Source organism: Corvus cornix, chromosome 5 (genome assembly GCF_000738735.6).
Source record: "Corvus cornix cornix isolate S_Up_H32 chromosome 5, ASM73873v5, whole genome shotgun sequence".
Lineage (NCBI taxonomy): Eukaryota > Metazoa > Chordata > Aves > Passeriformes > Corvidae > Corvus > Corvus cornix.
The window spans coordinates 41,413,153-41,440,671 of NC_046335.1; the positions used below are offsets into that span (position 1 = coordinate 41,413,153).

A 27,519-nucleotide genomic window follows, 5' to 3' on the forward strand; every position below is an offset into this window, starting at 1 on the left:
AATATTATATTAATTGTTACTAATGTATATTCACGTACTCCAACTGTAAGAGTGACCAGAACAACAAAAGAAAATTAGGAATAATTAATGGGTTGAATTTGTTGCAGGGATCCCCTGAAATACCATTTTAACTAATGTCTTACCTGGTTCTTGATTCCAAAGAACTTGCTCCCTAAAATTTTGTTGTTCATGTCCATCTTGGGGTACATAAATAAGAGAGGAACAATCAGGAAGTCCATTTGTATTTTGGCTGTACATCTCACCTTCCATTCCATGAAGGAGACCTTTGTTTTGCTATAGCTTTCTTTGTGGACTTTAAAATATTGTTCATGGACAAATGCCAAACTAGTAAGCAAATATTATGTTTATAACTATCCCTTATACTGATCTTACCAATCACCTCATCACTGGCCTCTGAGGGAGGAACCGGTTACTGCTCACAGCAGCCACAAGCTCGGACTTTCATTCTCACTGTCCAAGCCTCTTCAGCCACTGCTCAGACCTTTCTTCTCACTGTCCAAGCAGTTCTCCACCATCACCACACAGCAAAGTGGGGTTGCATTAATTATTTGTTGCCAATGCTTTGGTAATTTAGTTTATGATGCAGACATGTGCTTTTGTCACTCATGACCATCTATCAAATTCTATGAGGAGGGGAAAGGTGCACTTCTATTCAGTTTTCATGGGCAATGCCCTTCAATTCTCGATTAATATGTATGCAGAAAACAGCTCCAATTCCTTTAGGATACCTAAATTTTATAGTATCAGAAGCTAAAGAGTTTTTTATCTGGGAAAGAAGCTTTCCAGTTGAAATATTCTATCACCAGCATACAGAAAGCAGGGTCTTAAAATAGGAAAGAGAGGAAAGAGACAAAAGAATACTGTTTAGTCAAAAAAATTACCCTGCAAATTGACAGACACAGAAAAAAATTGCATGAATTATCCTGATAATGGTGGAAGATGCCTCCTTGGATGCCTGTGGTAGGTGACAGAAGCAGGTGTACGTGCAGGTACACCTAGCACGGTGGCAGAAGCATTCTCTGCACTCTTCTGCCAATATATGTCATCGTTAACCACAAGGGATGGACTTCCAGGAGTAGGAAGGATGCAAAAAGAACATCTACTTTCAATTGCCTCTCCATTTGTAGCTCTTTTCTGGACATTCTGCCAAGAGGCCAATGGATGCAGTTTATTTATATGAATATAAAAAAGAAGAATAAAAACAAAACCGGACATTTCACCAACCGAGGGTGGTGGATACTGTCTGATCTGAGGTTAGACTGGAAACCAACGCAAAACAAAAAGCTTTATAGAACTCAGTCTAGATGACTATGGTCCTAACAGCCTCACTCATGCACATGAATCCATGCACATGCTTATCTACCTTTAGCTGGAGCTAAGTTAGGGCTGACACTAGATTATATCTCCCAAAAACACCCCTTTGCGACAGCTGGCCCCAAAATAGTTACATCTGATCATCATTTACAAAAAGGGAAACTTCACATAACTTAACAACCTAAAGTCTCTGTCTTTTTGGAAAGTGTGAAGAAGAATAAAAATTACACCACAGGACCTTATAAGAGAGTTAAGAGCATATTCATTAGAAATGAAATATAAAATACAATGATGCCGCAGGACAGAGAGCAGCACGCAAACAAGACAGCCCCCCCATTCCCTACCCTCACCCCAATCCAAGGAAATACACCTATATAGTACAAATTAGAGATCTCAAACAGGGGGGAGAGGAGGGGGCTTACAAAGTAATTTTCTTGCTATACAGAAAATATATTATTTGCTGGAAGTCACTGCTGAGTTGTTAGGGGCCCAGGGTCAGTCACTGCTCAGGAATGCCCCTGAAGGCACGCTGACCCCTACTGCTTCCCCACCAGTTTGCTGAACACATCATAGATCTCTGGCTTTTCCTGGGCGAACTGCTCCGCTGTGTTTTTCTGTAGCCAGTCAGAGGAACGCATCTGTTGCTGCAGGAGGCCAATGAGGTCACCAAGGCTGGAGCTACTGGCACAGGTAGGCTCCTGGTGGCGGGATACAAAAATGACTTCATCTGTGCTATCTGCTTTGCCATCCTGATCTGATTGACAAGGCTGCTCCTTCTCCTCAGCCAGTATCTCCTGCTCACGCTCTTCCAAAACCTTGCGTATCCGTTGCATACCTGCAGTGGTATAAGGAGGAGAAACACTAGTGGATTAGTTTAAGCCATGAGTGTCTCCAAACCCACCAGATCCAGAAAAGGAAGATGGAAAAAGTGAGAAAAAACATAGAAGACAAGAGGATAATAACAGGCTGAGTTTAGGATTAAGAAGAGAAGGGAACAGTGCTGCAGAAATTGTGGTGGGAGGAAAAAGAGAAGAAAACATTACTCGCCTAACTGCAGCCGGTGGGTCTTGTCAGCAAAGATGATGCGGAACCATCCGGGTTCACTGCACTCAAAGGCTTTTCCGCATGACAGGAGGACCTTATTATCCAGAAAACGCTTCCAGAGCAGCAACTCCTCCTCAAATGTGCCTGTCTTAAGGTACTAGGAGAGTCATCAGAAAGGCCAGAGGTTAGTAACATATAGACTACATCACTGAGATCCTCATGAATTTGTGATTCCCATGAGGTCTGCAAAGGCCAAGGGAGACACCTTTTACCTCTGAAGTACAGCAGTTGTGATACAAAGGAAGAAATGGGGAGGGAAGTGGCTTGAGAGTAGTAAGATTCCTGCAAGGAGGGAAGTTCACAGATAGACGAATGGAAAAGAGTACACTGAAACATCTGGCAGTCCTTCCCCTTCCTCATCAGACAACAGATTTGTTAAAACAAAAAGCTTGTCACAGTATTAACCTTTCCTCTAGATGCAGTTGCACTACATGCCTGCCCTCACCCCAGGAGAAGCCTCAGTTCCTAAGACTACCAACCTTTCGGAAGTCAATCCAGACAAAGAAGCCTGCGTTGCGGTTGAGAAAAGGAACCCCAAGTGTCTTCAGCTCATCTGTCACATATGTATGGGCAGCTTTTAGGCGGGCATGGTTGGCCCTCAGGTACACCTGGTTGATCCAGTCTGACCAGAAGAAGATGATTAAGAAAAGCATCACAAACTGAGAAAGTATTCAGATCTGTTCAAGCTTCCGAAACAGTGTCTTTTCTCTGCTTCACACTTCACCTCCTTTTGTTTTCTGTTTTGTCAAATAACAAAAAGACAGGCAAGAAGTATTTTGCAGTTTCATGTCTGTGCAGAAGAGTATCTCCTTGACCTTCCTGAGGAAGTTTCCCTACACTTATAGCTCTTAGTTGTCATGGACTGCTAGCATTCCATCCTGGGCAGAGTTAGAAGGCCACTCCCATTTCCCTTGTCCCACAAGCGTGTTTTTTGTTTCTGCTCAGCTGGTTCTATACAACACTAGCAATTTCTGTACAAATAGCTACCACACTTCTTTCAAGCTGCTCCTCTAACCCTGCTGATCAGGAGATCTGCAGAAATGATCCTTTTCTGCAGAGCTGTCAGCCTCGTGTTGCATGGGCAGCTTCAGGGTAACAGAAGACTGTCAATTAAGCTGTACAAAGAGGAGACACTAAGGAAAGTAAGGGGAGGGGAGATCTTCCAGGAAACACAGAATGGCAGAGGATTGTACATGGAGCTACTGACTCACCTCTGTCTCTAAGCAGCTGTGCAACCTTGTGCTGGACAGGTCCACAAACCCCGTGGAAATAACACAAAGAAGCCACTGCATTAGCTACATCTTGGTTCTCTGTATATAAAGTACCAAAACGAATCCCAGAAACAGCAAAATCCTGAAGAGGACACAGAGAGACTACTTTATTACACTGAACAACTGGGATCCTATTACTTCTAACTTGATCTTTCCAGCATGAGGAACCTGAGGAGCCCAGACCAAAACCTACCAGCCACAAAGGCACAGCATGATAACAAGCAGCACTCACCTTGGTTATGCCCCACATCACGTGAGTCCGCTGTGGATCAGGCAATCTGTATGTAGAAGGATGCAGATGGGCAGTTAGTGTCATAGGTGCTGAAGCTTTTGGATCACCAGTGCAGCATTGCAGAAACAGAGAGGCAGCATTACACAGTGATAGACAGTGCACCACGGAACAGCAGTCAAGCAGGGAAAATTCAAATGTGACCTAACTTTAGAAGCTAGGAACCCCCGGGAAGTAGTTTTAGACAGAATCTTCAAATATTTCAGAGACCCAGATGCTTACAAGTGCTACATTTTACACACCGATTTCCTGAACATATGAAGCTCATACAAATCAGGCTTCTGCCAATGTATTTGTCAAGAATCAAAAGCAAGGTTCCTTTACATCTAAGCCCAGCAGCACTGAGCTAACACTTAACCAAGTATATTTTATTTCCGTGCAAATGAGCACAGAAAGAAAGCTAGCACCACTGGTGAAGACTAGAAATTAAAAAAAGAAATGAACCCTCAACACCCCACCTTATTTTAAAAAAGATATTAAAAGCTTTTCATCTCATTAAAACAATACCTAAAAAAAGCCATTATCCAGTCTGTAATACTACTGTGATCTGGGACTACTCTATGGAAAAAAAGGAAGTAAACAGCAACAAAAAGTCTTTGCAAGTATCAACATGGGAAAAAGATTTTTAGGTAGGAAGAAAAGCATCACCTTCAACAAATGAGAAACCTGTTTTCAGTTTTGGGGACTGCCATAACCAAATACTGATGCACACATTGAAAAGTATACCACAATAAAAAGCTAGCTACCATTTTTTACTTGCTAGATTGTATTGGACAAAATGCATTTGCCATTTAGAAATTGCCAAAAAAAAAAAAAGAAGAAGAAAGAAATCAATGTAAGGTGGATTTAGAATTTGCTAGCTCATGACTTAACTTCCAGTCACAAGTTCTCAGCAAGGCAGCATGTTGAACTGTCACTGGAAGATGGCCAGGGAAATAGGAGCTGCTTTTACCTGTCCATGCCTAGGACACTGTGAAACGTGGCTGATTCATCAAAAACTGACAGCATGTAGATCTCATCTACTATCACATGCAATTCATGTCTGCAAAAGGACAAAATGGAGATTACAAAAGAAGGCTGCTTCTGGTTTAGAAGCAGAGACAAATTCAGGCCTGCAAATACTTGCTTTATACAAAGAAGAGGGGATGCCAAATTTTGCAGAAAGAAAGCAATTTTTCTCAACTTATCTATTTTGTGTACCTTGAAGTGATTTGAAGTATATGCACTTAACTGTCACCTACTGCAACCATATAACAAGACAAAAATCCTATCATATCCAATGTACTATTGAAAATTAATTCCTGTATGTACTACCCATATAGAGTAAGTTGCATCACCATCCACTCAGCATCTCATAGATTCTGAATCTCAAATAATATTATGATCCATGATGAAGCTGGGAACCCATATTGATATACTTCCTTGTCTTTACAAATACAGAGAAACTGAGAGGAAAAGAAATCAGCTTCCTACCAGGGAAGCACAGCACCATAGTGTTTCCTAGGATTACTGAAAAATAAAACCTGCATTCTTTGATGCAAGCTGCTTTGTCACCCCAGATAACTGCATGGTCCATGTTCCCAGCAGTCCCCTCTTTCTTAAGTCCACCAATGTGTGTGAAGAATAGACTATCTGCCTGACTTAAAAGATATGCACAGATAAATTCAGGGACAGCAAGTAGTCCACCAGATTCTGAAAGCTGTATCTGACTCAGGATAGCTCAGCCTTCCAAAGTGACATACCTTTTAGCAAATTCCAGGTAATCCCGTAGCTCTGACAAGGAGTAGATGTCCCCAAGGGGATTTTGGGGATTCAGAAGAATTAAGGCTCTTACAGTGACACCCTGCAGAATGCAAATAACACTACTAAGAGAGTACCCATCATGGGATACATTTGCAGTCCCTCTACTTAAACAGTCCCTCACTTGAGTGTGACACAGGATTCCCCTGAAGCTTCCACCATGACTTTTCACCTCAAAGGTTAGATTCGCATGAGAAAATTTTCAGCCACATATTAAGATTTTTTTTTTTAATTAAATCATTTGTAAAGTGAACTGAGAAAAATATTAAAGAATTAATCTATGATTTTGAAAAGCAGGGATTGCCACCGCCAAGTAATTGGTTGCCATCTGGTCAACCAGTTAATGAGAAAGATGGTCTCACATGCTCCCAGCATGGAAGCACTTTCTCTGAGCTGCATCAGTAATTGGGCAGTAATAAACTACTGAAGACTGTCCATGAATGTGGCAAGAAAGATGAGAATTTGAGTTAGGTGGATGCAAAGTGTACTCATTTAGAGCACACTTGACTGGAGATGTCAGAGCTGGTAACAATTCAAAGATGCAGCTAAACAAGTATGAGATTTAGGACAATGCCAAACTTACAGACTAGCTCTTAAGAAAAGTGATTTTCACTTCCATTTTATCCTCTAGATTTTCCTCCTGTAAAAACTCTCAGTATTCTTAGTGGATTCATCTGCCCTGCTGTGTAGAGCAGTCAGTTTTCAGGTAACCCAGCTGGACTTTCTGAGGGAGAAACCCTGGGTAGTCCCAAATTTTAGCGCATGGCCAAGTACATTTTTTTTTTTTGTTGATATGAATGGGTTCCAGTGCTTTGTGAAGGGTCTGGGTTATCCTTCCTGCTGTGACCAAAACTGGACAGACATAACACTGAGGGATTCCCCCTAGAACCGCCCCTGAGTCTGCAAGCAGCCTCATCCCAGTCAGTCTACAAGGACAACCAGAAAGCCAGGTGGTAGGTTTTGAAAATGTTTTGATCTTTAGGCCTCTTATGGGATGTGGTGTCTCCAATAGCTTGTAAACTTAGGTGGTAATGTGAAGCTCAGCTAGACTCACCTCTGCTCGGGCATCTTGCAAGGCTTTTTCCAGTTTTTCCACCGTAAGCTGAAAAGGCCGAGTGTTTGTTCCAGTAATCTGCAAGACATAAAAAAGATAAAAAAAGGCAAAGTTGTTTCTCTCAAGAGACTGCCTTGAGCCAATCCACTGAGAAATGTTCCCTGAAAGAAAATAAACCCCCAGCAATAATGACCTAGCAACCATATTCCTATCCTTTTATACGACAGACAGAATAAATAAGTCAATAAATAAAATCAAAGAAATGGCCATCAGAGGCTGGCCACAAACAGAATTTCCTTGCTATCCTTGAATAACTAAAGCAATGCAATGTCTCCATCTGCTCTTCCACCCTGGGGCCAGCTTCAGTAGGACAGGACATAGCTCTCTCTCCAAGGTTCAAAATAATCTGTTTTTTTCCTTTCAGGGACTCTTATTGGGAATAAGATACAAGAAAAGGACAAAACCGGAATCCAGATTTACAGTCTCCAATTACTTTCTTGTAAGCTACATGCATATTTTCCCAGAAACAAATAGTGAAAATGTCCACTGCCTGTAGTGTACCCTTGCTCTGAGAACTGCTTGCAGAGGTTCCCAAAGCTCAGAGCACTTTCCAGTTTAACTACAGAGGTTGTTATTCCCCTCTCTCAGATCTTACCTTACTGTCTAAATAGACATACACCAGCTTGACATTACCATAGAGGAAGACACTCTGGGTAATACCACCATAAAAGGGAGTAGCAATCAGAACAGCTTCTGGAACCAAGAAAACAAAGTTGGTTATCAACAGGTCACAGTCTTGTCTCCTAATGTGCTTTAGCTAAACATGAAAGTGTTTTTACAGCTGTGCCCCCTCAAAACACTGTAATGCTACTGCCTCTTTCTTTGCTTTATTTTTACATTAATTCTCTAATTTTCTGCAAGAGCCCAGGCAAACATGACTATAGCCCATGTCTAGTCTAGCAAACTAAAACAGGGCACCACAAAAACAGTGAAGGCAGACAGGGCAGGCATCAAGTGTGAGTGCATGACATCTGCAGACCATGGAAATAAAGAATTTCACAGCACAACCTTGCAGGAAACAAGAACTTTGCAGCAGGCCAATGCCAATTCCAATAGTTCACTTCTGTCTAACAGTATTTAAACAAAGTAACACATTATTTCCCAGCAGAAAAAAACCAAACCAACCCAAAACTATGTTCCAATCATCCACTTACCCCCTGGATCACAAAGGACTGTCGCTAATGCAGAAAATAAAGAGCCACAACCATTTAAAACAATCACCTAAGGAAGAAAGAGAGCAGCTAGTAATAAATCCATACATAGCAAGTCAACACTATAAAATAATAATTCCTGACAAAATCACTGAAATAAATTTTCTCCCCAACTCTCTATTAGAATTTTCCTGCTGAAATCCCACTTCTACCAGAATAACTTTAATCCTGTTCTTCGCTTCAGAGACACTTTGTTCTGGTGCCATTCTTGATTCTAATAAGCAATTTAGAAAAAGAATAGTCTTTAACTAGGGAAAAAATTGGGGAGCAGTTCTGAGCTGTTAGTAAAGCAAAATACTTTTCAACAGTTAATATGTGTTATCATCTCTTTGTGGTAACAGCAGTACAGACCTCCTGCCAAATTTGTGCAAAGGTAGAAACTACTGTCTCATACAGAAGCAGGTTTGACTCCTGCTTCTACAGGACAAATGCTCACAGGCACCATGAGTTTCATTCCAAGTATCAGGAAGAATCTGGTGCCTTGGAGAGGCAGTGATCAGCAAACAGATCAGTGGTAACCTCAGTCCCCATGAAGTATGGGGTTCTGTTGAATTACTGCAGCCAGAAAAGCAATGGCTGCACCAGCTCCTGCTGCCTTCAGCACTCAGCAGAGGCAGAAGTCCCTGACCTCCACAGGCCCCCATGTCCAGGCTGTATCTCTCACAAGTCAGCAAGTCCTGCAGAGACTCAGGTCTTGATGCCTTTCTAGCAACATTACCACAAATTTACAGGCTAAAACTAACTCTTGGTTCAATCACAAATCTTTGTCCTGAGGTATAACAGAGGAATGGGATAATATGAAACTCAGCTGAAACAGCGGGCACTCTTTGTCAAGGCTGAGGGATACAGGCATAGTAGGTCCCAGAGCTAAATAAGGAGATGAAGATATAAGGCCCCACTGAGAGCAGTGGAAGGAGGAGTTGGCACACACAAGTGAAAAATGAGGCAAATGTACAGCTGACCTGAAGTGTTTTGGCTGAAGTGTGAATCAAAAGCTACTGAAATGAAGAATCAATCTCATGTACATGATAACGGGTTGCATTCTTATCAAATCATTTGTTTAAAAAAACAGAATTTCAAACAGTTTCCCAACAAATGGCAATACATTAGAACCAACACCAATGGACACTGGGATACCTACATTCTCTGCTTTAAGGGGTGCAGGGGCCTTGCAGTAATAGGTCAAAAATCGAGCCACTTCCTCCCGTAAACTGGAAAATACACAAAAGCAAATATTGATTCCAATATTGTCCAAGAGCCTGGGCTTCCAAATCAGGTTCACGTCTTAGGAAAATAAAGTCAGGGAAAGTGAAGTCTGGTGAAAATAGCTAGAACACAGGATAGCTCAGGCCCATGGAATAGACATGATTTTTACACCCAGTAGAGGTGTCACAGATAATGTCTATAATGGTGCATGCATTTCTGATGAACTTTAACCCAGCACAGAAGAGAAGGATTAACATCCCCAAGTGTTCACTATGTTTCAAAGAATTGTTTGGAGTTACCCAATTTGTTAATGTATACAAGTGCTTTTAAAACTCTGTTTGCTTTAGAAAATTTGCATCTTCTCTCATGTAAAAGGACTTTTAACTGGATGAGCTGCTAGGAGAGCTAATGTAAAGTTTTGCAAAGAAAATATGATTAAATGACCTAGAAAAGTTTTAACTAGAGAATGTAGCAGAAGAGGTTTGTATTCATTCATTCTGTTTATTAAACAAGTAAGCAAAAAGAGAAGTACTACAGAAAAGACTTACAACAGATGTCCTTTCCAGTCAGGATACTGAAGCAGTGGAGGGTCAATCACATTCATATCAGCCTGTGTCAGCTGGGAGAAATGAGAAGAATCATTAAAAGCACAGTTACTGATAAGGGAAACATGGAGATAGGATCCATGTACGGGCACACACCTGCACAGACACTTGTGCAACTTCAACAGTTGTAAAACTGGATTGGGAAAGCCACTGACCATCAACATTAATGCAGCTTGGAGAAGCAAGGACCAGCAAACAGATCTGTGATACCTTCAGGTTATATGAACCACGGGCTTCTGCTAAGTTATTGCAGCCAAAACTTGCACAGAAATCTACAAAAAGGATGCAGAACAGGCAACACACGATGCCCATAACCAAGGTGCCCACAGAAGACTTCCTCAGCAAAGGAAGCAACCCCAAGAGTGTTTTGCCCAAGCTCTGAGGACAACAGCTTTTGGCTGGAAAAATAAGTCCCAGTTGTGAAAGCTCAGGTCTAGACTGTCAGAAGGAGTTAGAAAGGAATTTGAATTGGAGTCAGATATGTATTTTCTTTAATAAGCTTTCAATGCATTATTTTTTTTAATGAATTACAGCTTTCATTTATGTCTCAGTTCCAAGCTGCTGCAGGTTCTTCAGATTTATATTTCTGACCAGTTTTGGTAAGTGCTGAAGTATAAGAGGAGTTTCCAAAAGACAGGAGAAAAATCAAATTATCTTCTTAATAATTATTCCCCAGGGCAGGCACTTTGTTCCTTATGAGAAGTTCATTCTGATCTCAAAGACAGATTGACCTGAACTGTGGAAGTCCTTTTCAATATTTATAATTAGATAAAGTGTGCACACTGATTTTTATTATTATTATTTCCAAGGTTATAAATATCACGGTTTCACATAATCCAGCTCTGTGAAGTTGCAAGGGAAAGCGCACCATTGATACAGGCAGAGAGAACATTCTGGATAAACAAAAAGGCAATAAACAAGTATTATGTGCAATGTCTCTTCCAAATATTTAATGGCAACCAAATCTATGAGTTAATACTAAAAAAGGGAAACGTGGGGGTGACACAAGTAGGTGATGGTGAAAGGGAGAAGGGAAATTCCACATGCAGTGTGAAAGTTTTGCACATGATAACAAAGCTATATAGGTGTTTTAATAACTGGTGCCAAGCTCTGGAGTTTAAAGACACTGTCCTTATCCCATGCAGAATTACAACCTGGTATTATAGGATTTAAGTTCCTTTATTCAGCTGTAGATGTTCTTGGAGCCTATGTAGCTCCAAGAACTGTTCCTCCTTACATCTCTTTCCTAAACTTATCTAGAGAATGAAACATCAAACATATCAGCAGACTTGGCCAAAAATGACTATGAATTAATAAGAAGAGAACCCCTAAAAGTAATGTGTTAAGGGGTAAGGAAAGTTAGCCAGATGGGCTAACTTAAAGGAAGAGCATCTGAGATCTCATGCCAGAAAATATTCTCTAATTTAAGGGTCAAAAGTTGTAAACAGAAATTGGATACATTATTCAGTGGCAGCAGTAAGTATTTTTAATCCCAAATAGCAAAAAGATATTTGCCTACAATCTCAGCTGATGCTGCATTCAGTGAATCCACACTGTTACTCAAGGCTGCAAGGACTGAGAAGCTGGCAACAATACCTCTGTTCTGCTTGTTGCCACAAGCATGAACACTATAGCTGACAAAGTCTCAACTCACTTTCACAGAAGGGCTAATTAAGATGCAGCTGACTACTGTCTCCCTCTGCACTACTTCCTGCAGACGTGGTGCTGGTTTAAAGGGGAAAGGACAGTGAAGGAAGGAAGGAAGGCACCACCTACGCAGCCTAGAAGACATCTTTCCAGGCAGGCAGCAGCCCTGCCTTACCTGTTCTTTTAGCTGGAAGGTGGGGTAGAGGGGTAGCATCCCCCGAGTCAGTGGAGTGGCAGGCAGAAATCAAACAAGGAACATTTTGAGGGTGGGAAGTGGTGGAATGGGAGCAACCATGAACTTCAAACTGCAGAGACTGACTGTCCAACCCTGACCCACCTTCCCTCCCTGCACGTAGCTACAGGTAGGAAAAAGTGCCACCTGCCCACCTCAAAGGCTGTCTGCCACCTCAGTAGTGATTTTAATGGAAATCTAGAAGCATTCCTCTGCAGCACAGTTCTGTTGTTTCCTTCTGACTTTTTCTACTTTTTCAGTTGTGCTATGTTCTCCACTCTTCTGCCTGATGCAACTGAACAAAGCCAGCAGGTAGCAGCTGACCCAGCCTGATTTTGAGAGATTTCACTGCTGCCACTCTTTCACATTTCAGGTGAGTTCAGAACCAGGCCTCCAAGTCGTGTGACTTTATAATGGACAGATGTGAAGATCCTCAAAAATAGAGTTCAAAACTAATTTCAAAACATCTGTATTAAATCATCTACTGTCAGCAGGGGAAAATAAAATTTATCTTATTTTCATCTAGTTTTCTGAAATAAGTACATCCCCAGAGAGAAACCGATTATGAAGAGGAAAAGAAAAACACCCATGTTCCTATCCTTCTGGAAAAATAAAATAAATAAATGTACAAGTAGTTGGATTCACAAGTGACTTCCAACAAATTTAAAATTCGCAATGAAAAACTTTACCAGAGAAACCTGAGTAACAGCAGTAACTCTAGGAAAGTGCAAGCTTTGAAGAGGAACTGCAAAGCAAATTCCGTGGTTTATTTTGGAATAGAACTTACCCGCTTCGACATCAGGTCAAAGCAGAGCTTGTTCTCACTGGTGCCAAAGTTTATTATACCCTAGAAAAAGAAACAGTGTATTGTTTACAGACACATAAAACATGTAAGTACATCACCTTAGCCATCACTTCACTGAATTGCCTCCAAAAAGCTTACCAAGGAAAAGCCAAAACACAGTTCACATAAACTTCACCATATATAACTCAAGACATGCATCTATGTGTGTATGTTTCCATATATACCCTAAGCACTCAGCTTCTTAGTCAATAAACTGTAAATGAACACGTATTAATGGCTGATACTTCTTTACAGAACATGTTTAACTTAATGTTGGATTCACTCACTGGTATATGCACCTAAGAAAAAAAACCTAAAACAATTCTGAAAAAAACCAAAGGTTTACCCTTCTGCAGTGGTTCTACACAAGGTTTTGGATATATTTCTTTAACTTAAAAGTATTTGTTTATCAGTAATTACTATTCCACTCTACTGATTTGCTCAGAAGCCATATAAACATGTAGTCATGACAAGTAGTTAAAATTCCGAATTTTCCCCTCTGGAGAGATGACCCTACAGTTCCAGGTTTATGATTTGGCCATATTTAGTATGGTATTAGATCCTGAAGAGTTCAAATCTAGTAGCACATTTTCATTCTTGGAAGAGTTTTGAGTAAATAAATTTTTAAAATGTGAAAGAAAATCTAAACAACTGTACACTTCTGATATTATTAAAGTACAAGTCTAATTTTAGGTATTTGTTTAAAAAAACTACCTCTTACATAGACAACAGTTGGTACAAGCAGCAGTCTGTATCTCATAATACACCTTGTAACAAAAACTTCCCTATGCGCTTCTAGTTTAACAATCTAGTTTTCACCACCTCAACACAGGCAATGAAAGTCAGGGCTAAGAATAAAATATTTTTAAAGTTTCAAGTAGTTCAGTACGTGAATGAAGGATCTACTTAGAAGTAATCCACATATAAATTGTTATTTATATTTACTGGTTACTCAGTAATAATTTGCCATGAAGTATTAACACTCAGTCTTTGTGCCACAAGAGGGCTACGATTAGCTACTTAAAACTGAGCAGCTGAGTGTAAATGGGAAGAAAAAGTGCTGAGTGATATTAAAATTTTAAAAATTTAAAAAATAAAAAAAAGGCCTATTTCCTGCACCCATCACCTGCAATAATCAGATATAGTCAGATAATCAGAGATGGTCCTCAGTTGGGCAATAGAGGCGATGAGGTGGAAGGAGGAACACGAGCTGCCTTCCTGCAGATTTCTTACATCTTTCAAGGTCTGCTACTGCTATTATTACCCTGGTAGAGAAATCAGAGTGTGCAAACCTGAGCTGAACACAGCGTTCATCTTTGATACCTAGATGATCTGCAAAGCTACTTTTAATTTCTTTTCCTTAAACAAACAGTTTGACTCACCTTGTATTAGTGAGATCAAAAAAACCCCACACCTTTAGCATATCTGTCAGCAAACCTCTAAGAAACTTATTTCCTAACAAGGAAGCCAGGAAAACACTTTGAGGTTCTTACTCACATTGGGGTTCTTGTCTTCATCATACTTGTCAGCATGATAAGCTTTGTACCCTTCCTCAGAGGAGCCCTGAAAAATGCTGGCAAAGTTTCCGCGAGCAGAGAGGTAGGGGCTTCTCTGGAAGCCACTGGGGTTACAGAAGCCATGCACGTCAACCCGCCTCTTGGCAAGCGGCCGAACCCTCATCTCTTGCAAGTTGCCCCCTCTTCCTCCCATTCCCTCAATTTCGGACAGTGCCTGGCTGAAGTCCAAACCCCGAGGCATGGCAACAGAGGAGGAGGAGCCACTATGACTCTGCTTTAGGATGCTGAGCATTTGAGCAAAGACATTGAACATGCGAAACTCGTGTTCCCGCTCCAGTTCAAACCGGCGCTGCTCCAGTTGCATCCGACGCTCCTCCGCATCCAAATCTCGCTGAAATCGGCGTTCTTCCATCTGCAGAAAGCGCTCTTCCATGGCCCGCTGAGACGTCAGAGTCTTCAGCAGGAGATCATCGAGTGGGTCCCTCATGCGCTGGCCTTTCCGCTTTTTTCTCAGCCGATGCAAAGCAGAGAAGCCAGGCCGGGGAACAACATTCTGGATCCGTGATGAGTTTGCCATGTTTGGCTCACTGAAACCTGTGAATACACAAAAGGAAGAAAAAGTGCAGCAAGCAAAGTGGCACGGGCATGCTTTGCTGCCTTCCCCTGCCTGTCCTAAGAACACCCTGTAGGGTTTACAGAAAAAACAAAGTAAAACCTGTCCGGTACATGCTGAGGTTTGCAAACATTTTTTTAAGTTTGCTTTTACCATCCACATTGGGCACACCATGGTGCTGCCAGCCCCAGCCCCTTACATAGCCTCTGTATTAACCCAAATGATCATAAGTTCTCTCCACCAGGCTAACTATGCAAGCACCACAGCCAAGGGGACATACCATTTCTTCCTGACCTCAGACATTAACCTCACGTTTGTTACTACCTCTTCTTCTCCAACAATTCATGGTCTTCCATCAGTCCTAGACCGGTTTGAAATCGCCAGGATGCCCAGACTGTACCCTTCCTGGCAGCTAAGCAATGCCAACTGCACTTCCAGTGCAGGAGTCTCATCTCCTGGAAACAAATACACTGTTTCTGCCAGTGACTTTCAAAAATATCTTCTTTCCAAGTCCCACTGAATAGCTCAGAAAGTCAGGCAATGATTATTCCCAAGTACTCTTCACTGTCAAGTGGGCTAAAATGTTAGATCTGGAATATATTTTAAAACACTGCAAGGACAGTTTCACCTGCACGTTTATAGTGCAACCATGGCAGAAGAAGGTCTCCCAGTACAATTCAGTATGAGGAGCACAGAAAGCTCTGGTTATGTTCAAATGATACCAAAAAGCATGCCAATGGGTTTTTTTCAACAAGGTAATTACTGTCAGCATTATATGCAGAAATCTAACTAGCCCACCTTATGGAGCCCTTTGGACTTCATACACAATATATAGCCTAGCTCAGTAATTCCAGACTATATTTATCCGCAGCAAGATACCTGCATTTTGGGAATGGCCAGAAGACCATAAAATCAGCCTTCTACTTTAAAGCTTTTTGGGATCCAAATGTCATTGAGAAAACCAAGTGTTTATCTCTGCACCAGAAATAATCTTCTCTCTCTGGGAAAATGGGCAGAAACCTTATGCTGGAATGAATGTAAAACCTTCCCTACCTGAAGGTGAAACACTGGTTTCAATGGGAATCTCCACCCTGGAGATGGGAGAGTCATTCTGGGCCCTCTCCAAGAAGGCTCTCTCCATCTCCTGTTCTTCAGGGGAGCCCTGCTGGTAAGACATGGCTTGTGGGGGCTCTGGGGTCAAGCTGTGGCCATCAGAGTTCACCTCCTCACATTTGATTTCCATCAGCTCAGGGTGCTGGGAGTGTCCAAAGGGCAGGGTGGAGGAGGCAAACTGGTGGTGGTAGCTCTCCACCATGCTGCCCTGCAGCACCTGCTGAGCCATCATGCTGCTGCTCAGGGAGCCATAGGCCAGGGCCGGCCGGCTGGTCAGCACCCGGTCCATCACCTCGTAGAACTTCCACGTCCGCCCGCCCCGCGGGGTCTTGCTATTGTCCTTGATCCGCCGGTACTCCAGCTTCATCTTCTTGATCTTCTCCCGGCACTGGTCGCCCGTCCGGTGGATGCCCTTCTCCCGCAGCACCTCGGCGATGCGGTTGAAGACGTGCTGGTTGCGCAAGCAGCTCTCCAGCTCTATCTGCACCGACTCGTCGGCCCAGAGCTGCAGCAGCTCCACCACCTCGGGGTCCGACCAGTTACTGCCGCGCTCGTACTTCTTCCCACGAAAATCCATCGCTCCCGGGGTCCCGCCCGCCGCTCGCCCCGGGCTGCGCACCTGCCTCTGCCCCGCCGGGAGGGGCTCTCGCACCTCAGCCCTCGAGGGCGCCCGGGCGGCCCGGCCTCCCCCGGCCCCTACCGGGCTGCAGGGCCTCGGGCACGGCTCGGCACGGCACGGCTCGGCTCGGCACGGCTCAGCCCATCCGCTGGAGCCAGGCGGAGCGAGCTAGCGGGGAGCCGGGCCGGCATGTTCACATCCGGGGTGACGCACATGCGTGCAGCCTTATTCCGGGATAACTATCCCGTGCCAGGCACTTGTCGCGCTCCCGGGGCCAGGCCGGGCTCCGAGCGGCGCCGTGGGGTCCCTCCCACCCTGCCTCTTTCCCTCCCTCCCAGCCTCCTGCCGTCCGTCCCTCTGCACGTCCCGGCCGGGAGGAGGCAGCACCGACGGGGCCGTGCTGCATCACCCCGTGCCGGGCCGTGCCGAGCCACAGCCGCGCCGCAGCCGCGCCTCCCCTCACGGCGCTCGGCACCGCGGCCCCGCCCCGCCCCGCCCCGCCCGGCGCTGCCAGGCACGGCCCGGCACGGCTTCGCCCGCATCAGCCCCGGCTGCGGCCCCGGCGAGGCCGAGCCCTCGGGAGCGGTGCTGCCGAATGCCGCCGGTGGAGCGGGCCCAGCTCCCGCCGCGCCCCCGGGCCCGGGACACTGGCGGCGGCTTTGCGGGGGCGGGCCCGGCCTGGCGAGAGCTGCGGGGGGCAGCGGCAGCCCCTGACAGCGGCTGTCCCCCTGTCCCCGTGTCCCTCGGGCACCGCTCGGGGACACGCACGGGGACGGGGCACTGCCCGCGGCCCCTGGACGCCGGCGAAGGACTTGTGCCTCACGTCTGTCCGTCGGGAGTGACCAGGCATTACACCAGTTCGCTCCTTTGTTTACACCCCACCATCAGTGAGCTGTGTGGTTCAAATCCCACCAAGCACCCAGCGCGTTCTCTGCCACATCTCTTAGAGGGCTGAAGGACTATCGAGAGCGAATGCAAGATTTCTTCCTTTTCCTCTACACCAGCAGGTCAAATTCCCTGCAGGGATCTGTAATTGCGGAGCTCGACTTCACAGAGCTATCCTGCCGCATCAGCCGTGGAGGTGGCCTCAAGCCACGCTACAGGACAGAGCTAGCAGCACCGTGCCACATCGGTTCGGAAATTTCTGTCCAGAGCCCAGTCTGGCAGGATAAGGACTGAGCCCTCAGGCAGCAAGTACAAACATAAATCAGTAATTAATGAGGAAACCAGAATGAAACGTAGTGTCCATATCCTGTATCACCTGTGGCCGACGTACAGGTGGTGAAGCACATACTAAGTCTGAGATTTTGCTCTTCGACCAAAAGATCTACTTCATAGCAGCACTAGGGTTTTTATCCAACTGTTATTACCTTCACTCTGGATTTTAATAAATCATTCACAGCCTCTATGATTCCATTTCTGTCTGTGAAATGGAAACAAAAATCTAAATCTTTGCTATATTTCATGAAATACTTTGAATACTGTCTCGGGTGGGGGGTGGGCAGTGGGGTGGGAGGCAATTAAAAAAAAAGAGGCAAAAAGACTTAGCAAAAAAAAAAAAAACTAACAAAAAACCAAACTAAAAGTACTTAGCTTTAAAAATCATGCTACCTTTCTTAATAAATTATGACCAGAGAGTAGTTTGGATTTTTTAGTTGTCTGCTGAAATAGCATTTGTATTTCCACATGCCCATAAGGTGTACTTTTACTTTCCTGGCTTTTTTTTTTTTTTTTTTCATGGGAATGGCACTCTGTGTTCTACAAGTACATAGTTATATAAGGACTTTTACATAGATTGTGTACTGGAGTACACAAAGACCAGGGCAACAATGAATAGAGCCATTGATGATATAAGTTTAATTGTAAATATAAATAGATTAAAGGCAGCATGGAATAGTCTTTTAAAAAAGCTTTTCAAAGAAGCCTGAGAGCTTGGCTACAGCCTGTTATACCTGGGGGCCATAACTTAGCCAGGCAGCAGCACAGCATTCTCGAAAGTAACTTGACATATATCCTGGCTTCAGAAAGAACCACTGTTTCAAAATGCAAACATTAAAAGGAATGGAACCTAGATTCATGATATAAAACAGTATAACAAATCTTGAACTATTTTTCATGGTTCAGTTGTTTTCACCTTCTTATGCCTTGTAAAGTGGAAACTTGATTTTTAAAATGAAATGGAGAGCTTCCATTGCAACCATGTATCAGACAAGCATGGGGTTCAGCAGGAACATGTCATGTGCTGGTATATTGCTGAGATACTTGTTTCACCTGCCATTTCTTTGAGCTGCTTTTCTAATTCAAATGGAAAAAAGGATTAGGAGGGGGCTATGTTTCCACAGTGCAAGACGTGATGTTAAAATGTGCACAGAGCAATCCACTGAAAATTCCAAAACCAAAAAGAAAGGCTTTATTTTCTAAAGGGTTTTGTACACCTGTTTAAGTGACAAAAGTACAGGTGCCACCTAATTTGATGTATCCAAGACAGGGTAATTCTTTTAATATTCCTTTGTAAAAAAAACCCTCTCTACCTTTCCTTTTCATGCAGCAAGCTCAGGAATGCAAACCAAATGCTGTCATGGAGTTCCTTCCTTGCATTCAAAGAATTTCGTGCCTCAGGTTCATCTCAACCGGTGACACCTGAATGCCTCAGTTACAGATTCCTTCCCTGCAAAATGCATGTCACAGCTCCATTTCCAACAACCCATGACATGTGATCCTGAACATACCTCCTCTAAAAAATGGTATTGAGCTTCACTATTTCATTACTTTTAGCTTATTATAGGACTCCAAGGCATTGATGCAACTGGTTGATGATCAGCTAAATCTTAGACAGTAATGCTTGCCCTACACATTCCAGGCCACTGGAGCAGGGGACTGTGCTCCTCTCCCAGTGCCCATAAGCAATGATATTCAAAACAAACTTTTGTCAAATCTCTTCCTCAATGGTACGGTCACAGACAGCACTGAAATGAAAGCCCTAGAATTTCTGTTTGTTTCCAGCACATCTGGAAGTTGAGAGGAAGGGGCTCATTGAGTATCAGGCCTTCAGCTGGGAAATATGACAGCCATCATGATGGTTTTGGTAGCAAAAATTTTACTAAAGTAATGGAGGTCTTGCAACTCAGTTCAGTGACAGATGGTAATATTGATAAATTATTTTGTAATTACAGAGGATTTAATAATAATAACAATAAAGCCTTAAAATTATAGATGCCTTCATGCTGCAAAGAAGATGGCTCATAGCAAGCAGCATTTGGGTTAGCATCTCCACTGTCATGCTGCTTCCCTCTCCCAAAGAACGCCCTTTGCATCCCCTCCCAGAGGAGAGGGCATTTGGCAGCTCCCACTGCTGACACCCCCTGAGCCAAGGCTTCCAACAGCAGGACCTCTCTGGTCTTTGGGCTCCATGCACCTTGGCGGTGTGGAGGAGCCGCCGTGGGCTGGAGGTGTCCCTTCCAGGTGGGCGTGGCTGTCGTGGTGACAGGAGAAAGGTCCCTGCAGAGGGTTCTCCAGCCCCGGCTACCTTCCTCTGCCTGGCACAGCGGGTTTGCATGGAAACCTACAGGTGAGAAGGAACGTGTGTGGGACCCTGGCAGGCTGGGAATGTGTTAGCAAGAGATTGAACAGGAGGGCCAGTTGCCCAGCAGGCCTGTTTTCCAGAAGTTCAGTGCATGGTTCTCCATGGTTCAGTGTAAAGGGAAGTTTCTGATGCAGTCAAGTAAAACACAACTCTTTTCAAGAGCCTCCAGCATGGGAAAGGATGCTGGGTTGGCTCTTACAATGCCATAGATCAGAGGAAGGTTTCTTCCCCAGGATGCGTAGTGGCTGCTGGCAGCACCTAAGGAAAGCCCAGAAGCACCGTGACCACCGTGACCACAACCACCTGATGCCCATTTACACACTGCCTTGGAACCAGACTAGGTGAGCAGACAGGTCTATTCCCTAAGAGGTGGCTGTAGTAAAAATTCATTGCAATAATTGCAGTTTACAAATTAAAGTCCAAATTGACCGTTGAGACAAAAGCCTTCATGCATCTCTCCAGTTTGGTAGATAGTATAAATAAATATATTTTGCCATGTTATCAAACAAATAGGAACAAGTTAAAACCCTCTTAATTCTGCTAATTTGCCTGGATCTGAGCTACTGCTCTGGCCAGTGATGGTGCAGAAGAGCACCCCTAGGCACCCTCTGTTCTTCATCTGATTCCCCAGATTGCCAAGAGGCACTGAGCAGCTGAAGTCAAAGCAGCCTTTATTTTTACGTTCTCTAAAAACTGACCATTGTAAAGAAATGGAAAACACCCCTTCTGCTTCACAGACTTCCTAGTTATAAAGCTTCTTAGTAATATTGATTATCCACTCAATTTCCTGCAAAACCCCTCAGGCCAGTCCCTGAAAACCACAAAATGCTGACTGAAACAAAGCACCTCAACCAAAACTAAGGCAGGATCTCATACGTACCAGGATCTTCCTTCCAAACTTATTACTAATTCTTCTATTTCTGTTTGTTTATTTGGAGATGAGTTTATTATATCTCACTGGCTTTCAGAACCAGCAAGACCAAACAGCCATTACAGATACCTTCTCTTAGGCTTCTTATTGCATTGGCAGGCACATGAAGGGGTGGGGAGTGTACAGCTGGCTTTGTTAAATTAAGGTATCACTCTAATAAGCAGCTGCAGCACATGGGCATGAGAGAAGAGAAGCAAAAGTTTCTGAGGGAGTCATATCCCAACACATACCCACAAGGTTATTTAAGGTACTTCACAGTAAAACCCACAGAGGGCAGTAGGACAGCCTTCAAAAATATTTTGTAAAGTGGAGCTGGACAACGAAAACTGCAGAAGAAAATAAGAGTTTGGCTGTTCAGCTCCCAGACTTTCTGGGACTGATTCTTCTTTCTTTCCCCCCAAGTGTCAGTTTTGTACACGATTAAACAGCACATTGCATTTCCTGGGAAACTCTGAGCAGACCCACAGGACCTGTCCCACTGTGGGCAGAGGGAGCTATTGGAAGTGGTGAGTGTTTTCCACCCTCGAAGTCAGTGTGACATCTACACAAACAATTAAGGAATTGTGGTTTTCACACTTTCTGTGCAAATTACTTTGATAAGAGCCAAGTCTGCTTACTCATCCCATGCAAATATTTAATGGTATTCCCTGGAGCAGGAAGTGGTGGTTGGACTGGGGGTATTTCAAGTACTGGCTAACCCTGTGACTAACAACAAACAGAGATAAAGGGAATCTGAGTGTTTAAATTCATTTGCTAGGGGGATTCAAGAGAAGAAATGGATCCAGAGTCTTATAAACCATTCTCTTCTTCAAGATATCTACATTTCTGTAGATATAGCTGCCATAATACGATTTCTGTAAGTTGTGACTGAATAAGTGCCTATGTTACAGTTGAAATGGTGGCAAATTTCAGGGCAGGAGCAGATAGCACTTCTGCTAAACTAATGAGCACACCACTAGGGTGTGACAGGGCCTGTGTTTTCTTCTTCAGGGTGAAGTAACAGTGACTGATGCTGCAGGCAAGAAATCAAACCAAATATATGTATTAGGGCAAATAAATTTAACTTTCCATATGACACTGACACTTGCCATCCTATATGCAGAGAAAGCTCTTGCAGTGCTTCATGTTCTCCACTAAGGCTTGCCAGGCACCAAGGCCAAGGCAAGCAAAGGCACCTCAGCACTTGCAGATTCACATGTACATTTAAGTTCCTTGAAGGGGTCATTGAAACCTTCCTTTTCTAAATACAGAGATTTTGCATTGCCCTAGAGAAAGAAACCTGAGAGCCTTCGCCATGAAGGACATGGTGTGGCATCTGACAAAGGGACCTCTGTTTGCAGTTTCTTCATAGCCACTGATAGTGGAAGAGGACTGCAAGGAAAAGTCATGTTCAAGGGCATAGATGTAAAGAAGAGCTACTGGCTCTAGCTAGAAAATGGGCACTAGTAATTGCTTCCCTCTTGGTATGTTGTTTATATTAGTCAGGCATGCATTTTTGTTTGGTTTCTTTCTTTTTTGGCCATTGCTGCTTCTATGGGCTGACTCTGGTCTGGGAGTTCTTTGCAAATGTTTTTGCCCTCTCTGATGCCAGAAGACGACATGGGTCATTTCAGAACCTACAGACACCAAGCCAAAAACCCCTCAGTCCCTTTTGTGGCCTCCAAACTCAGATTCACTGAGTATTTACTAAGGTACATACAAGAGATAAAAATCCTCAAGTAATGACACAACAAAATCAGGTATCAACCCATTTCTCTCCCTGTGTGTGGTTGGACTGTGCCCTTCAGTTGCCATGATATTTTTTTTGTCTCTCTAGTTTTACATAAGGCATATTCAGGATCAGTTACATTTGCCTTAAAAGAGAAAAGCCAGCCCAAGGAAGAGCAAGCTAACTGCCCTTATCTGATGCTAAAGATAGACACAGAGACCTCCATGTTTGGTGTCGTACAATAAACAGCTGGAATTCAATTTCTATATAAAACCATGGGTGAGAATTCTTCTGTATTTTAACTTATAATAGTGAGGAGCTTATACTGCTTTTGCCTGAGTTAACTACATGAGCTGAAACTGGGATCTCATTTCCAGTAGCATAGCTAAGAGCCAAGTAGGATACTTCTAATGTCCCCCAAAAGGACCTGTTCACTCACACAGAGTCTTTTCTAGGGAGGGGTGATGGTATCAGTGCAGTTTTTTTGAGTGCATCCACTGCTACAGGTGTCCTTGGTTTTCACAGGGCTCTGCCAGTGCAGCTCAGTCCTGCTGGAGCCCCACAGCTTTCCTGGTGTAGCCTCACTGCACTGACAGCAGATCATCGTTCTCACCCTGGCCTTCTTATCTGCTCTGCCAGGCCTGAGAATAACAAATGGTCATAACACTTACTGGTAGCCTTGTGTCTGAGGCTGAGCCACAAAACTTGTAACTGCTTGCCTTGATCAGAGAGCTACAAAGACAGCATCAATGTATCCGTCCAGCTCAGCTGTGCTCAGCTTCTGCTTTCCTGAGCCAAATAGAATCCCCAAAAAGGGATAGTCCCCTCACATATCGTCATGCTTTCTTAGCAACTGCTACAAAATACTCTTTTATTCTTTTTTCTCTTTTTAAGCTTTTCTTTGCAGTTGGTTCATGAGAGATAGAGACCTTTCTATTCTCCTTCCCTCATTCTCCCCATCTTGTGCAAAAGCTTCAATGATGTTGTCAGAAGTCAGCAACTGCTCCCAGGAATATTATTGTCCTTGTGTAATTACCAATACCTCAGGGAACAGCCTGAGACCCTGTGGGCCCCAGTGTAATGGCAACTGCCTGAGCTGTACAACTCTTTGGTGTCTCATCCAGCTGTGCTATCATTATCTGAACTTGATGTGGCCCAGAAATGAAGTCCCATTTTTAAATACTATTTTAATGCAAACTTCCTGAGAGCAGGCTGGGGAAACTATCACTGTCCGGCTGTGCAAGGGAGTGAATGAGAGGGAGGTTTTTGAGCTGCCTGAAATAAATTTTTAAGTAAGGCTGGTAGTAATTTTATGCTAATATTTAAATTAAAATAACCACACTGGATTGATTGCTGTCTGGAAAGAAGAGATAACCAGAAGTCAGATTAGCAAAAGGTTTTGATAGCTGTAAGTAGATATTTGCCAATGCTGCTAAGAGTCTATCTTCCCTTCAAAGTAGTGCATGGAAAGGGCCAGGGAAAGAAACGTGGAAGTGGTTTGGATGGAAGTCAAGTCTCCCAAGAGTGGAAATCCTTCTAATTTCTCACATGGATCCAGTACTAGAACTTAAAATCCCTTTAAAGCCAGCGGCCCCCAGACACTTAAATTGAAGCTGGGGAGAAGATTCTCTTGTTCCCACAGTTGCACAACCTGCCATTAGTATTTGGAGACTGCAATAAGACGGAAATAGTCAACGGAAGTGCACAGGTGGTGCTGTTACCTTTGTTTCTAAACAGGCTGACAAACACCTCTTTTGTTACTGAGTGATGTCTCCTGCCAGTGGCACAGACTGACAGGGACACTGTCTGGTCTGTTTCACAGTAAGATTATCAACAGCTTGAGACTGAAAAAGAAACTTGTTTGCCCAAAGGCTTCCCTGGTTTGCACAGCTATCCTATCGGGCTTCTCTGTTGTTCTCTTGTTATTTACATCTCTACCTGTGGCAGCACTACCATGTCAGTTCCTGGAAGATGCAAAGTTTTTGAAATCTCACTTAAAAGACTCCCAAACTCTCCTAAGCAACTTATTCAGTGCTTTTCTACGTTTGGAATGAGAAGGGCTTTCTAAAGGCTAACCCTTATCTCTCCTGCTACAATGCAAGTTGTAAGGGAGAGTTCTTATCCTATCTAGCACTGACTCAGACAATTGCTTTTCTTCTTTCTTTCATAACAAGCTGAGAGGTTAGTGTACAAATTGAAAAAATGTAGAGAATATCTTCTCTAGACATCTGATTGTTTTTGTTTTTCTTGTCTCAACTCTCTTAAACTAATCTATGGTTTTTGTGAAATCTGCAATCCACAGGTGTAACACTCAATCCAAAAACCCACCAGTGCTAAGCAGAGAAAGGAGGCTGTTTCAGAGACTATATTCATGTCTGTTTGTCCCAGGATAAGGATGGTCTCTTAGCAGTAGCAAAGCACTTGAAAAACTCATTTTGTGATCCCTTAAAACCACTTGCTGTCCTGCAAGCTGTCACCTACCTTGTATTTGTGCAGTGGATTACTCATTCCTATTTTGTACCTCTCCAGATTGAATATTATTTCATTTCGTCCTCCAGCACCTGAAGACCCCTTTGAATTCTGACCCTGTTCTCCCATGCGCTTGCACGCCCGCGAGCATGACGCTACCATCACATTTGACAAGCATTATCTCTGTTGGACCTCTGAAGCCATTAATGACAAGAGTCCCCACATTGCTCCCTCCCATTTGATGCAAAGCTCCAAAGAATGTTCAATGAATAAGCTTTTCCATGGGACAGTGACTCAAATTCCTGGAGTTTCACATGGGATCTGAGTCCATAGCTCCTTATGAGTATCATGTGAAGGAATATGGAAAACCTTAGCCAAGCCAGAGTATAAAACATCTCCTTTCTCTTCCCTAGTTGGTTCCTCTGTCAGAAAACAGAGGGCAGGTGGCTCTGATAGGATTTCTTCTTGACAGGCCTGTGTGCCTGCGACTTACCACTTTGTTATCTTCTATAGGCTTATACACAGCTCGTTTGTCCCACTTTTTCCAGAAATTGCAACTGGGGTGACTACTACCTAGTTTGTTTCACTTCCTTTTCTCCTTTCTTCAAAGCTATCGCTACATGTACTCTTTTCTTACACTGTGGGATCTCACCCCTTCCCTGTGATAGCTCAGAAATATTTCCTAATATTTCTCAGCCACTTCCCTTAATACTGGACTTCATCGAGGGTCATGAAGACATGTATCTAAGCAGTGCCTGAACAATCCTAAGATTGTTCCAATTCGAAGCCAGCTCCAATCTTTTAAAGGCCCATTTCCTCTGACACTGAGCGAACCCAGTCCTCAAAGCACAACTTGTGTGTGCATGCAATGTTGAGTCTGACCTCAGTATCTCTGCCAGACCCCACTGTTTCTTCTCACTAGCGTGCATTACAGGGGTGCAGACCCATCCAGGAGACTGCCACAAAACTATTTAGATCTGCTGGTTTGATCATCCTGAGTTTGATTTGGTTCCACATGCAACTTCTCCATCCCAATATCTAGCGTATTCTCCCCTACCAGCCAAACAACGGTGAGTTGACTAACACTCATCCCACTACACTGGTCCAGTTCCAAAAAAAGTTGGCACATGGAAATAATTACTCTTAAAAATACAGCTGGTGGTCACTCCAATCTTGTTTTCTACTACAGAACAGGCAAACACCTTGTGTGTTTATGACTACACAACACAGTCATACAGCTTGTTTCCACTTTACATTTAAGAAAGAGAAGCACAGGGCAATTCAGTGACTTGTCACAGGTCAAAAGAAGTACCAACTAAAGATTCTTCTTGAGGAGAAGTACCAACCAAAGACGCTGGTTGTCTTATCAGAGTTCAGTGCTCCATGAGAACAACAGTTTCATTTATCCAGAACTAGAATGCCCCAGAAATTAACTACACCCATTGTCCAAAGCAAACAAAAATAATTCCCCACACTTTACAGCTGAAGCAAAACACAATTGGAGTAAGATAGTAATAGATTGCTCTTACCTGTAGATTTTACTGGCAAAAGAAATGGACTGATAGTCAGATTTTGCCTTATGATCCTGGTTACAGCTGCAGTTATAACTCTGGAAAAAGGCTGAGGAAGTGCTCTCTTTGGTGTCTATTTAGTTTGTCAGGTACGTTCATCAGGTTGCAACAAGGAGCTCCCAGAAAAGCATGTGTGAGAATCGCACCCCCTTTGCAAGATTTTCCCAATCAGAGGCCATGTCCTTGTGCCCTTGGCTTGAGTCACATGGCTTCCTTGCAGTATTTAAAGAGCAGAATGTGTGCTGGTTATCAATCATCAAGTGCATGCCTTTTGGGGTGGAAGGGAACATTCAGAATTCACAGCTATTGCTAGAAACTTTTGAAAATCTGATTCTTTGGAGGCTGACAGGTGTTTTATTACATTAAGGAAAAGAACAGTTTGTTTTGCAGTTTCTGGCAAACCTTTTCTTTGAAAACTCAGTCTTAGTTTGAACTGTGCTACGTTCAAATCATTTTAACTGTATGATGTTTACTAAGCTGTTTTTAAACAATGATTCATTCTAGGGAACTTCATAAAAGGTTCTAGAAACATGTAAAAAATATTTCTAGGTATACAAATGACAGGCTGTTAATCTACTCACTGGCTGAGACATCAATAACAATCAGATGTTGGTGCCTTGAAGAATGCCAATGCTTACTGTTTTTCAACCTCTAACTTCAGAATTGCAAAGAGGGTTTCTACAGAGATCATCTCCTAACCTAAGACTGTCACAGCAAATTCCCACCCCAGAGCCTGA

At 43.4% G+C, this 27,519-nt stretch overlaps 1 protein-coding gene across 2 annotated transcripts; it reads right to left on the reverse strand.

Moving 5' to 3' along the window:
- Window positions 1-1,577: 1,577 nt before the first annotated feature.
- Window positions 1,578-26,906, reverse strand: ACCS (1-aminocyclopropane-1-carboxylate synthase homolog (inactive)). 2 transcript variants are annotated; one of them, XM_019285698.3, is made up of 15 exons: window positions 26,741-26,906; window positions 14,156-14,769; window positions 12,602-12,661; window positions 9,879-9,949; window positions 9,266-9,335; window positions 8,068-8,134; window positions 7,509-7,606; window positions 6,854-6,931; window positions 5,742-5,842; window positions 4,952-5,041; window positions 3,943-3,988; window positions 3,651-3,792; window positions 2,919-3,061; window positions 2,383-2,536; window positions 1,578-2,170 (listed from the first exon to the last, which is right to left on the reverse strand). In XM_019285698.3, the coding sequence occupies exons 2-15, from the start codon at window positions 14,750-14,752 to the stop codon at window positions 1,872-1,874; spliced, it is 2,016 nt and encodes a 671-aa protein (XP_019141243.1). In that variant the 5' UTR covers window positions 14,753-14,769; window positions 26,741-26,906; the 3' UTR covers window positions 1,578-1,871. The 2 variants fall into 2 exon arrangements, with proteins under 2 accessions (XP_019141243.1, XP_010407106.2); XM_010408804.3 differs by lacking the exon at window positions 26,741-26,906 and adding an exon at window positions 15,842-16,843.
- Between the last annotated feature and the right edge of the window lie 613 nt (window positions 26,907-27,519).